General features: G+C 34.1%; 2 protein-coding genes across 2 annotated transcripts; one reads left to right on the forward strand and one right to left on the reverse strand.

Moving 5' to 3' along the window:
* Positions 1-5,084: 5,084 nt before the first annotated feature.
* Positions 5,085-9,075, forward strand: LOTGIDRAFT_152675 (hypothetical protein; the record flags this gene model as incomplete). Its single annotated transcript, XM_009053198.1, has 6 exons — positions 5,085-5,112; positions 5,187-5,347; positions 6,019-6,148; positions 6,936-7,051; positions 8,170-8,352; positions 8,785-9,075. The coding sequence occupies 6 exons, from the start codon at positions 5,085-5,087 to the stop codon at positions 9,073-9,075; spliced, it is 909 nt and encodes a 302-aa protein (XP_009051446.1).
* Positions 9,076-10,642: 1,567 nt separating this feature from the next.
* Positions 10,643-13,868, reverse strand: LOTGIDRAFT_152676 (hypothetical protein; the record flags this gene model as incomplete). The annotated part of the gene is made up of 4 exons (XM_009053199.1): positions 10,643-10,712; positions 11,828-12,040; positions 12,468-12,591; positions 13,832-13,868. The coding sequence occupies 4 exons, from the start codon at positions 13,866-13,868 to the stop codon at positions 10,643-10,645; spliced, it is 444 nt and encodes a 147-aa protein (XP_009051447.1).
* Positions 13,869-14,215: the final 347 nt, after the last annotated feature.

The following is a 14,215-nucleotide window of genomic DNA, read 5'->3' on the forward strand; positions in this document are numbered from 1 at the left end:
TAACACCCCTATTACAACTTCATACAACACCCCAACAACAACTTCAAACAACACCCCTACGACAACTTCATATAACACCCCTATTACAACTTCATACAACACCCCTACAACAACTTCATACAACACCCCTACTACAACTTCATACAGCACCCCTACAACGACTTCATACAACACCCCTACAACAACTTCATACAACACCCCTACTACAACTTCATACAACACCCTACAACAACTTCATACAACACCCCTACAACAACTTCATATAACACCCCTACTACAATTTCGTAATACACCCTTATAATAAAACCCTACAACATTCCAACACCATAACTACAACACCATTGAACAATCCTAACATCCTTAATCCAATCCGGCAACGCCTTACAACACCCATTCATCATACATAGAACATACTATATACCCCTAACATAAAACATCACCATTACAACACCCATTAAACATTCTAAAACCAACCTTGCTACATCATACAGCACTCTTCAAACCTCCAACAACACCTCTTAATTCTGATGCATTTTTTGGTATAATTTTCTCAACTTTCAACTGTCTGTCTCTGTACCATCCATGCGCTTACAGATATTTCGAGTTTGAGGACACAATATGTAAGCAGAGCATTGGATTTGCTTTACTTGAATGGAATTTGTTATGGTTAGTTTTTTTTTTATTTTGGTTGAGTTTGAGTTTGTGTAAACATGTAATCGCAGCTTTATACGACTCGAAGTGCGTGTAAGAAAAGGGTCCTTGGTTTATTGTCCGAACGACCAGACGCGGTTTTGATTCTACCCCTCGATTTTATATAACTGGCAATGGGGAATCGGATTGAAATATAATAATAATAATAATATTAATAATAATATATTTATTCAGAAACTTCAAGGCTATTAGCCTATAGTAGGTTTGTTACAATTATAATTATATACATGTACAAAAATTGAACAACATACAAAACAAATACTAATATGTCGATACAAATAAGACCATAGTAGGGTTGTTTCATTTGTAAAAGAATGTATAAAAATTGGAGAATACAAAAATATAATACACAATATACAATAAAATATGATTTATATATATGAACATTTATAACTACATGTCGATATGATCATTTATGAGTTTTTTTTGTATACTTAATACTGTAGAATTTGTTTTCTTATTTCCATACCTTTATTAATAAATATACTTAGATTTCGTATTATTTTGTCATGGTTACAATTGAATAGTTTGATAAGGTTATGCTCATTGGGATTTTGGTAACACCATTTAGGCAAAAAATTATACCTCAAATCATTTAATACAGGACAAAGTAGGATGAAATGTATTTCATTACCATGTTGTTTTGTATTACATATTGTACATATCCTGTTGGCTCGTGCGACATTGTTACGTCTACCATTTTCAATTTCTAGTAGATGGGTAGAACATCTTAAGTTTGCTAATGCAAAACGAAGCTTATGAGAAAGGCATATATAAAGTATGTAATCTATATCTTTTCCGGGGTTGATGACCGAATCTATGATAACCGATTAAACGTCTTAATCCGAGGTCACGCTCCGAACTGTTAAAAAAATCATTCTCTATATACTTATAAATATTATTTGTGGTGCTTATTCAAAAATAAGCGACTCTGTTCAAAGCTTCTCGTAATTTGCTTTCAAATATATTACCAGCCATTACTTTGTTTTTCTATAAAAAACAATTACAATTCATATATTTAGTATGCTAATTAAATAGTCATTCTTCTCTTAAAGTGTTAATACAATTGTCAGGTTTGTGGTTTTGTGCTGAAGGGAAAAACTCTTTGTGGATATTATGACCAATGGAGAGTTATAACTTCATGCTTTATCGACGATACTTTTCATATTTGTTGATGAAAGTAAAATGGTTTTTACAAGCGTTCTCAAACAAAAAAGGACAAAGTTTAAGGAAAAGTGTAAAGAAATATTTAACTGATATTATGACGTCACTTTCTCAAAAGCTGCTAATCATTATCTAAGGATCTTTGCGATAGCTTCGTCATAAAAGAACCACGAACCTCTGACTAAAAAGTGAAATTGTCGGAATCAATGCCATCAGTGTCGCCGATACAAAACAAATTTAAAGTTAAGTTTATGTGGTTTTGCAAGAAACCACAAGCGACTGATTGGAAATTAGAATTCTGCAAATTGATGCTACACACATTTAAGCAAACCTCTTTACAATCCCCCTAAGAAAGCCTACGATAAATTTGTTAGTAAGCGTCTAAAATTACATAAAACATAAAATTATCAACTTATGCCAAGGCACCAAGGCTTTCAAGGTGGTTCAACTACTTTAAAAGAGTATATATCTCAGAGTGCATAGGAACCCCCTTTTCTCCCCGAACAACCCCCCGCCTGCACTCCCTCCGCCTCCACTCCCTCAATATCCTTATATAGTTACCAGCCTTCAAAGTAATAATTTTTCCATATTTAGAAACAAACAAATTTCTGACAGGAATACATGTATATAGAAATATAACCTAGGCGATAAATATGAATTCCAATTATCACCGAACAAATTAACAACTAAGATAGTTGTCTTACCAGGATGTCTAACACCAATTATTGTGTCTTGAGCCGCCATAATTATCTTCAACAGTATTGGCAGAAGCAAGATCAATAGCTATTTAAATTCGTGTCGAAGCACAGGTTTTTCAGTCGCAATTGTGCCCATTAATCTAAAGGACTTATTATTATTATTTATTATGTTTTCTGAAAATATGACTCTAAATATTTCAGTTTTTACGACTGAGGATAAAAATCTAATGGAACCATGGATTTATTACACGATGGCTACGTATTTCCTTATTACAGGTTTGATTTTATTTTGTTAGAAAATTGACATTTTTGCAAATTTTGATCATTAAACATGTTTTTTTTTTTGTGTATGGAGCGTTTTTGATATTAATTTTATCTATTGGGTTGTGGTGAAGCGTCTTGTTGCAAGTGGCACAGACAAAGTTCAGTGGGATTTCGCTAGGATTTTGTTATGACAAGTAGTTTTATTTTTAGTCAAGTCCTTTACTTATGTCTAATGTCAATTGCCATTACAAATCTTCATTATACCGTTTCATGTGAGAGCGTAAGGGCTAATTGCAAGGCCACAGGTGCAATTATTATCTAGTTGTTATGTAAGTATATTGTTGATATATAATTAATACATTCACTAACTACGGTTCTCTGGACGTAATTTAAAAAGCAGGATTCTGTGATTCCCGTTTTTGGTATATTTGGGAAAAAACGTGTCCACCCTTTCCATTAAATATAGAATTGGATACTGTTTGTACGATATATAGAAATAGGCATAGGTAAAGAAGCACAAGATATAATGATATATACTATTTCTGACATTTATTAACGCTGCTTGTATGAGCATGTGAAACTTTGAGTTAATAAATATCAGAAATAGTATATCCATATATCTTGTGCTTCTTTATAGAATTGGACTTCAAATTGAATTTAAATATTGTGTCTGCTACGTTGCTATTTGAGTCATTCATGCTTTCTTTTTGCATTCAGTGCACATACTCTAAAAAGGTGAACAATTTTGTACGGATGTTTTTCTATGCAGTTTCTAATGGGAGTCGTTAAAGATTGGTTTCCTTATTTATGAAAATGAAAATACTAATACTTATATGAATAGAAAGTAGAGGTGTTCTAATGACTAATGAAAAATACATGTCCATAATTAATTCATATTAGCTAAATTAGAAGAGAGTAACCAACAGAATTCCAATGGGTGAAGAAAGGTCAAAAAGTCTTTTTTTTTTCTTTATCCAGACTGTACATACATGGATATTTATGATTGGTTAAAACTCTTAATTATATTAATAAGAACATAATGATATGATTAAGAATACATGATAATTCATTAGAAACACCAATTAATGAAATAGTTTGCTTAATTTGACACTAAAAAATAAGGAAACGTATCTTTAAATGGATATATTTGCCTTTAGTTCTCAAAATAAATATCTGAAAATCCGATTTATATGTGTAGCCACTTCCTCCTGTAAAATTTGACCGATGACGCTAAAACTTATTGTTATAACATAACATTTTTTCTGTAGTTTAGTAAACGTAGGCTCATACAAAAACACCAAATTTATGTCTTTTACCACATTCAAATCCCCCAAACAATATCGGTAGTGCACTCACTCCCCTCGCACTGGCAACATGTAACCGACGACTATAATGGTGCCATTATACTTAAAGCTTGTGAAAAGCACATTTTTTAGTTAAATTTTTTCTTTATCCAGATCAATACACAGCTATCATAGTGTGGTATATGTCTATTTACCTGGAATGTCAAATAATTGAGTTCCCCTCTACCTTGAACGATTTCAAATCCCTTTCCCCTGATACAACTTCCGGTTTTTGACAGTGAACCGTGATTACTTGTATTTGTACTTTCTTAACAACACCTCACTCATTGCACACGGAAAGATGCCGGACTTCAAAGTCCCAACTTAATAATGAGTAAAGTCCATATGCTCCCGTTGCGTGTTCATTAAACCAGATTCCGGTCGTAGAGAGTCAAACTTGATTAACCTCATTAGTCAGGTGTCTTCCCCTACTGAATTTATATTAGAAACTTGAATTATTTCACGTACAAAACAATACATTAAGTACCCTGAGGCCCGATTTCGCGATAGAAGCGTGATTCTTTCCAATATCTGAAGCAAATATCTAAGAACTGAAATCACATGAAAAATATATTCGTTTAAGAATATCCCGGATCATTAAAAAAATTCGGCAAAAATTTTAGAACCTTTAGCTCATTTACGACATAAAACATTCCAGGTTTTTGAAACGTTTCGTTTGGCGACTGCAATGCATTTCCTGCAGTTTTTCGAAAATAAAACTTCGCCCTATAAATGGTGTTCAACTGACGGATGTATATTGTATTTTAAACTACATTATACTCTGTGTAATTGGACAAACACTGGGACCGTAAAACACTGTTTGATTACCGATGTCAGCCCCTCTTACCTGCATCACTGACAGGAGGAAACCGGGTTGAAAAATCCGAAGGTATTATCTAAACCTATGCCGGGATTGAACCCTGGAACTTCAGGTTAGCGAGCAACCGTCTAACTCACTGAGTCAGAGTGTCGGAGTACTCTGTATTTGTATTTTCTTGTAATTTAGGTATAATTGGTATATTTGGAAATGCAACAGCCATAATGATGTTTTTCATAGAGAAACAATTCAGAACTCCAACAGATCTTCTACTTCTCAACCTGGCAATAGCTGATCTAGCCATGACTTTATTTTGTTTTCCATTTATTGTATCGTCAAATTATGCAACGGTTGGTATATTTCTTAATTTTATCTGATTCAGAATGCCCAGAGCGTTGTTCTTTAAAGACTAACGCCTGTTAAATCTACCAAAACTTGTCGAAAAGTGTCAAGCATCTCAATAGAAAGTAAACGTGGTGCAAAATTGGTATAAGAGATTATAACCTACATTATGGATTTCCAAATAATTGAACCTTGACGAATTAAGACCGATTTGAGTGGTCGGTGCGCTTAAGTAGTTTTTTGTCCCCATCACTGATAATCCCGCTGTTGAGAAACGCCAATCTGGCAATGTGATTGATTAACCGGATACAGATTTTGACCATAATCTGACTTATGTATATAACTTAGCTGTCTCTTCTCAGTATGGAATGGAATGGAATTCGACTCCGTTTAGTATCAGCGACTTGGACGACAGCTTGGAATGTCTCCAACAGATATCTTTTATATACATACATATATATATTTTATGTTTCCTTTGTGTCAAGAAGAAACGTCCAAACTTTTCAAAAACCATGCTATCATACATGTCAGATTGTCCATGGCCTTAAACATTTCCAGATTACCGTATATTAACGATTGGATTGACAATATTTTAAAAATATTTTCGAATATTAGATGCCATGTATTCTCGGCATGTTCTATATTTCTGTTCTGTATTTATTTACTGTTTATTAAATAGAAATGGTTATTTGGTGATGTTGGATGTCAAATCTACGGCTTTTTGGGCTTCCTGTTTGGAATGACTACACTATTAACTTCATGTGTAATAAGTATAGAAAGATATATAGTATTACGTCGGAAAATCAGTGGTATGTACAATGTTTCTGATATTTCGTATATGTGGGCCCTTGACCAAGCTAGCATAATACGATTTGATAATAGCCCATATATCTACTAATACTATTGTCTTGGCGAATAGAGTTGCCCCCCTCACGAGCCTTATAACAGGCAGTAAATCTTTATTTATCTTTAGACAGTCGGTATAATTGTGTCCACCATGCCAAATGGGTTTATTGAAACCTGATGCTTTTCTGAAATACGCCCATTAATGACCATTATCGAAAAGACACGAAGATTCAAATATCAGATTTCTGTCCATATGATTATTTCCGTTGTGCGATTTATAACTACATTTCTCTGAATTTTTACATTATCTCTTGTATATCAAGAAACATAGGTCAAATAACACGTCTTATTGATCCAACCTGAATTTTGAGACCGATGTGATCTTAAGAGTGAGGATTTAAGACAGCACGATAGTGCACATCAAGATGTTCAATTGTACTGCATCTGCAATACCTTGCAGATCTAAATGCAACCTGGTTTTACCTGCTATCTATCTAGTTGAGATCTAATGTGCTCTAAGCCGTTTACTCTAAAGATCCGTTGACAATTGGAAATGAAAAGGGGTCGACTAATTCCATTTTCCAATATAGTACATTGTAATGCCTTTTCCGTTCCAGAAGCATAAACGCTGGACGTAAAACTCCATATCATCATAATACATGTATATGTGTATGCTACGGCTTTACTCTTGATTACTCATATATTAGCATCTTACCGTCCCATTCATTCCATTTTTGTTGGATTTTACAGGTCGACGTTCAAATTATACAACAATTGTGGTTTTGGTAGCTGTGTGGTTTGTTGCACTATTGTGGAGCATATCGCCTTTAGTCATTGGTTCCGGTTATGCTTATGAGCCATTTAAGGTAGGTGCAATAATTTCTCATTACTTATAGGATATTACTTAAGAAGGTACGTTGATATTGATCATGCTGATTGCTTAGGGAATTAAGGTGTTTAAGGCAGGTAAATTTTTTTCATGTCGATTACTTATTGAAAAAAATGAATGGCCTAATACGCTTCCGTACGTATTCGACGTACGACAGCGCAAATTATTCATATAGGGTATAAGCTTGCTTAATCAGCATTATGTGACAGGGTCCAAAGATTAATATCAAATAGCATGAAATAACCATTGCGAAACAATTTGTTTTCATATTTTTCCTGCAATTGTCGAAGTTCATATATAATATTGTGCAACAAGAATAGATGGAAGTAAATGCCAATACAGCCAAACTTAATATATTATTCGCTCGAAGAGGTAACTCATTTTTGTAATGTTTTTTACAATTATGATAGCTATACAAACTAAATCCATTGCGAATGGTTGAATTGAACCAACTATTTTGGGTCATATTATTAAAGATTGTTCAGAGAAATATAATATCCATTCTGCATACGATCCATTATATTTCTGTCATTTACACAATTTACCATTCCAATTCCACTCTCAGTCGTATCGTCATTCTTTTAGCCTGTTACTGAGCAAACAAATTAACTCACATTATTCAATATTCCCAATAGACGACCTAAATCTAAATAGACACATGCAATTATTTTTGGTTTTAGCTGGTTTGTCGTTGTAATAAGCCGTCAAAGTCAAGAATTTTTGAAATAACTATATTGAAATTTGGTCTTAAGATATAAGAATGTCTAGAAATTTCCTTGCTAAAGGCTCCTTTGGTACTATAACCTTCATCTGCCTGAACTGAATTCCCTTAAATATAATCAAATTTACTGTACCAACTTAAGGTTTTGAGGGATTAAGTTGTCTAAAAAAAATCGCTTTATCAGTTGGTAGAACTCAATTATAATTGACGTTCATCTGTTTAGCTCTTTTGCAATTCGACTAAATTATTACCGAAAGCATAGGTCATAGGTTATTATTACCAGTTATAAGTTTGTAAATAGAAGACGAACTGTTAGTCGAAGTTTCAAGTTTTAAAGGGATAAGATTAGATGTAACTATGATCTTTCATTTCAGACTTCCTGTACGTTGAATTGGTATGACCATTCCTCCGTCGATCAGATTTTTATCATAATAGTAACGTCCAGTATAGGATTCTGCTTTTTAGTCATTATTTTCTGTTATGTCCAAATATACCGAAGTACCAAAATGACAAGGATATCTTCTACTCAAGATAAAAGAGAAAGATCAGTGTTAAGGGTATGTATATAGATGGAAATGGAATGGATTTTTTCTGTTCGCTATTTTTTAATCTCAAGTTCTACCATCTGGTTCTTGCTTACTTAACTGAATGTATTCTTCAAATCCCGATATTAGAAAAGGTGGAAAGGTGGCTGTCCTGCTTAGGATAATATATCTGAAACACTTTTCTGCCTTTCCTGTCAAATACCATATTATACAAATTCTATTGCACGTGTGAAAACGTAATGTCACACCTCGGTTCGGTTCACATTCCCATAGAACAAAGGCAGTGGGCTTTTTGTTTTGTTTGGTGGGATTACGTCTTCTACGCCTCATACTAGGCAATACTTGGATAAATAAACTAACTACCATACACAATCCTTCCATAATGATAGTTGCTATATAGCCCCATTTTTTCCATAATGATAAATATATCATGTTTTTTTTCAGGTTTGTGTGGTTGTCATATTTTCCTTTATGATATGCTGGAGTCCTTATGCCACATTCTCACTTTGGTATTCATATAGTGACACTTCCGGTATACCATTGTGGGTTACAGCTTTACCTGTATTAGCTGCAAAGTTGTTTTGTTGTATTAATCCTGTGATCTATCTAGTTGTAAGCAAGCGATTTAGGCAAAGGTATATCGAAGTTGTATGCCGTTCGTACAAGTATTGTGGTAAAAGGAATAGCATCACTCCCGAGAGGACTCAAACTCTCCAAATGAAAGTAGTTTCTTAATACTGATACGGAATGATAGGATTACTTATAAACGCAGATGTTATCAACTGCAATCCAGCTTTCAGATATTCAACATATTCTAAGCCTTGATTTATCATATAGAAGTCCAATATTCGTTCGTTGAGGAAATATGAATATCTGATTCCCTTTTCCGATAATTCTGTGATGGGTGTCTGACATAAAAATTTGACTTTTGTGACTGTACATACAGCAACAACGACAACTGGTTAAACGTGTCTAGTTATTCCAACATAGTTTCACATTATCACGTTTCTATGATTTCTATGTAATTGTTAGAGAATTGGTGTACATGATAGTTGCCGATGTGTATATATTATGTTGTTTCATAAGTGACTTTTATCAGTATGGTGTGGATATGATTTGTGTATAAATTATACGAGTTCTACGTTCAACGGCTCTGCCTTATCAGTTACTGTTCTTTCACCTGTACATAAGAAAGTTTGATAACCGCCTTTGACAAATTTCAATCGCCGCCAAGTTCCTCACTTTCCAACTAAATTGGATCTAGTCAATGACCTTACCAGTTGGAATTGGCATTTGTAGGTTTTGGCAATCTGTTAATTAGTCGATTTAATCGTCGACCTCTGACCCCCCCCCCCCCCCCCCCCCATAACCATGTTCACTCAGTATTCTAATCCAATGGACCTGTGTCAGATCAACAAAAAGTTCCAGTGTATATAATCTCGACCAGGTTATGATGGAGAGCGATTGGAGGAATAACGTGTATGTGATTGCTAAATGAATGTAGAGTTATTAATTTTTTTATTGTTGACAAATTATGCGATTGTTTAATTTCAATAAAGATGTATATAGATAGAACTGTTTTATTTGTTTGCATCTAATTACAGTCCCATTCCAGAAAAATCGTACAAACAATTTTTTTCTTAATTACTGTATTTCCTAGTGTAGGTCATAATTTTACAGTTAAAAGCACTGGAAATGTACGGAAATCACACAATTCCCACAAAAGTAACTCAAACTAGAAGTGTTACTCATAATGCCCCCCCAATCCTCTCCATGGCCCCCCGTAGAAACGCTACTGCCTTTTATAATCACTTTACGTCCACCATTCCGTCGACAATTGCTTCTGATTTTGACGAAACTTGATTTATGTTGTTTTGATGGAATTAAATTTACCCCCGACACTACAGTGTCTTTTACCATATTTGTATAGGCTTATATAGAGGACCGTTGCTCCATTTGTCAGAGTGCACCAAAACAATTAAATTTTTCGAAAAAAACAGTGCATGAGAGGCTTTCAACCATGCCGCGTTCACAGAGTTGCCGCATTTTGAATTCAACCTGGACAGATGCCCTCCCTCCCTCACTCCCTTCCCCTTATGAGTTAGTCTGTCCCCCTGTGTGTACCACCAATCCGGCAGTCTGGTGTCGTCATTGGACTTAGGGCAAGCGCTCTTAATGTTTTTTTTTCATATTGTATCAATTCCTCATGTATGTATGGAACGTTAAATTTTGACATAACCTGAAGTTTATAGAACCAAATAAGATAAATAAAGGTATTTATAATACATTATTTATTCCGAATCTAAGCACAAACTCCACTGTTCTGTATATGAAGATCTCTGTGTGTACATTTTTGTTTTTCATATTCACACCTGAAAAAATAATAAACAAACTGTTGAGTAAACAAAATGATTTCAAGAGAGGAATCCGCGAACCTAGGCGATAAAACTGCGTTAATTTGTGCACAATCGTTGTGAATATCACAGAAGACAGGTGTTGGAGGAATAATCCTCATATATTTCATATTAACAGTTTTCCTTTTCATGATCACATACTTATAAGTCCCTTTTATATCGAAAACTATATTGTGATATACCAACGACGCCTTTTTATAATACATGACACATGATTGTTTGCTCTAACAGGACGTCAACATGTTTGTCACCAAAACCAGTGATCTTTCCTAGGACCCCACCCCGCCCTTTTTAGAAAGAAATTGCCCAAATTTCTAATCAAGTTATGGGGCTGCGAAGGGGGGCTCCGCCACTGATGTTGGAATTTCTGTAAAATAACACGCAAAATTAGACAGTTTTCACCATGACCTAGTCATTGGACACATTTCATGACAACAACTTTTTAGAAAATATTATACAATAATATTTTATTATTTCCTCTGCGCATTTTATTTGACCATTCGGGCATTTCCGTTTAAAATGTGTAAACACTATAATGAGCATCCCATCCTTTTTCTATTTCTATAATCACAATAATATTTTCATATTATCTTCAACATTTTAGAGCGAGCTATTTCATGACAACGACCTCGAATTCAATGGATTCTAATAATAATATTTGTAAATTTTAATATGTTTTAATCTCCGTCCATTGTTTCCGTTATCAGCTATTTTAAGATCAAATTTGTTATAAACTATAACGACCTAACAGTTATATTTCTATTTCTATAAAATAATATACAGAATTATACAGTTTTTTTTTTATCTTGGACACATTTCATGACATCAACTTTAAATTCATAGTATGCCTATTATACAATAATATTCTATTATTTCCTCTGCGCATATCGTTTAACACTCCGTTTTGGGATTCAAACTGTTATTACATTATGACCAAACAATCATATTTTCTATTTATGTAAAATCGCATGGAAAATTAAATATTTTTTTCCACCACTTTAAATTATTGGCTTTAAGCATTTGAAGTTGGATAATCATGGTTATGTAGATTTTTGCTTTAATTGAAAACTTACAAGTTTTGATAAGTGACATTATCGGAGGCACAAACTTGATCTACAGTTGATGGACAAGTTTCGTGTGAAAGTTGAACACATAGAAAATCTAAAGCTGCCTGATCTCCATCAAAGCCAGGGATAGTATTGTTTGTATGACTTCCAGCGGTACATGGACCATAATGAGCTATATCTGTCTGTGTTCCCTGGCATCTTGCTTGAGTGTATTCGCATCTGAAACAAGAGTATAAAATTATCATGATCCACACCTTTCCCTTACCGCATAGTTGAAAAAGATGAACAAGGGGAAAGTTCTGTTCTGTGTTAAATTACAATATTCTGAGGCCCATGGCATCATGGCAGCTTTCTGTGGTCAGTATGTCTGTCTTTTGCTTGGTTACGTCGACAAATGGTGTCTGTGGGTTCCAATAAACCATGTCAACCAATAGACAGATCATCCTGTGCGTGATGTCTCATCTTCAGATTTATTTTTCCGCTAAGGTGAATTCCCTTTTTCATGCCAAATACGCAGTAGCTTCTGGGAATCTAAAGAATCGTGTCTTATACACATGAAAAATGATGCAAGAAGAGATAAGGGACATAATCACTAAAATATGCTCTGGATCCCATCAAAGCAATTCTGAATATCTGAAGAAACTACCTGTTTCTATAGGTGATCCCATTCTGACCACATTCTTCATGCTTACTGTAATTATTACAATCTTTATCTAAAGCTCTGCTACAGTAAAAACTGCTGAAGAGTCCATCAAACTGACAGTTGACAGCTTCAAAATAGAAATATAATAATAAAAATCAGACAATGAACAAAGTTTGTGCTTAAAAGAATTAAAACGTTTCATGTGTATTGGAATCACTGTGAGTATTCATTTGCATCATTTTAATTTTCCTTCAGGCATTTGTGCTTCTTGCTTTTCCATTAAAGCCTAACGTTTTATGATATAACTATCGCAAAAGCTGCTGATAACACCATTGGCCTATGAAAGAAAACGTTTACTTTTGCTGAAATATGCATCATATGTACCACGAACATTTGACCGAAAAAAATTGAATGTATGAAAGTGCAATGGGGATGTGAAACTGAACATGATTAAGGAGTATTGGATCAATCGCTGGATTTAGTAGATTTTGTTCACCAAGCTCACTCGACTACTGAAAAAAACTCTAGCAAAGATGTGCACTTGGAATCTGCGACCTTCCAATTTATAACAAGTTGCCCATGATGGATCCGAAAATATGTTTTACATGTTTTACGAGCTTATATTAAATAAACACTAGACGGATTACTGCAGTTCTAATTGCTCTACTACTGATGTATTGATCACTATTTTAACAGTAAAAATATTTTATCATTGTATATTATTTTATTATTAAATAAATTGTTGGCTTAAATTGTTTGCGAATGAGATGTTATATTCATAATCTGGTCAAGGCCTTTGATATATTTAAATTGGGATTTAATCAAGCATTAAGCCTTTATTTGATAATCGACACTTAATGGTTTTTTCCATTCATTGTTCTAATAATTTGCATTAATGGATTCCACTATATAACCTTACGTATTGACAACCTCTTTATTGCGAGAACAACCTAGTTTGCGATATCAGCATCCGCTGGAAGCGAACGTTAACTTGTCATCTACCAACCAACCAACCAACCTCTTTATTTAGCTTTTAAATACGGGCAATGACCTAAAGTCTGGAATTTATGATTAAAGTTGACGTGGCCAATATTTGTTTATTATTTTTCTTTTAGTCAATGTCCAAACGAGGATAAATCTGAATACACTTGGATTGAATGCTCAATTCTCGACGATGAGCAGTGAACACCATTACTTAGCAACAAAATTCTCGTTTGGATGGTAATTGAAATTTGTGTACGACTGTAAGATGTAGATACACAACGCAACACTGTCAACGAAAAAATCTAGTCACCTGTATACCTAAAAAATTGGAAAGTATGTGAAAATTCCATGGATGTTTTCAATAAAAGAAAACAGCACATTACCTGTAAAAGCAAGGCCTAAAAGGATCAATCGGTTCATGGTGGTGTTATGGTCAACAAAGTACTTGAACTAAACGATTGGGTCAAGCCCCTTATATTTATGAACGATAATTTCTAAGATAAGGAAAGATTGCCAGATATAAAAACGTGCCTTGGTTTTATGTCAATATTTAGGTCATGTGCGTCCGCACTCTGGTATGAAAAGTTTTTGGTTGTCAAGGCAAGAAAGATAACTGTAAGTCCATACCATGATTATAAAGATAGCTTGCCAGACAGGATAACATACACTCACAGACAGCTTTGTTTTGCAGCTAAAAATTGGACACGGACAATAGCTCATATAAATATATTTAGATTTTTTATTTTATTTTCGATGGGGTTATCTTT

The sequence above is a fragment of the Lottia gigantea genome (genome assembly GCF_000327385.1).
Source record: "Lottia gigantea unplaced genomic scaffold LOTGIsca_2, whole genome shotgun sequence".
NCBI classification, from domain to species: domain Eukaryota; kingdom Metazoa; phylum Mollusca; class Gastropoda; family Lottiidae; genus Lottia; species Lottia gigantea.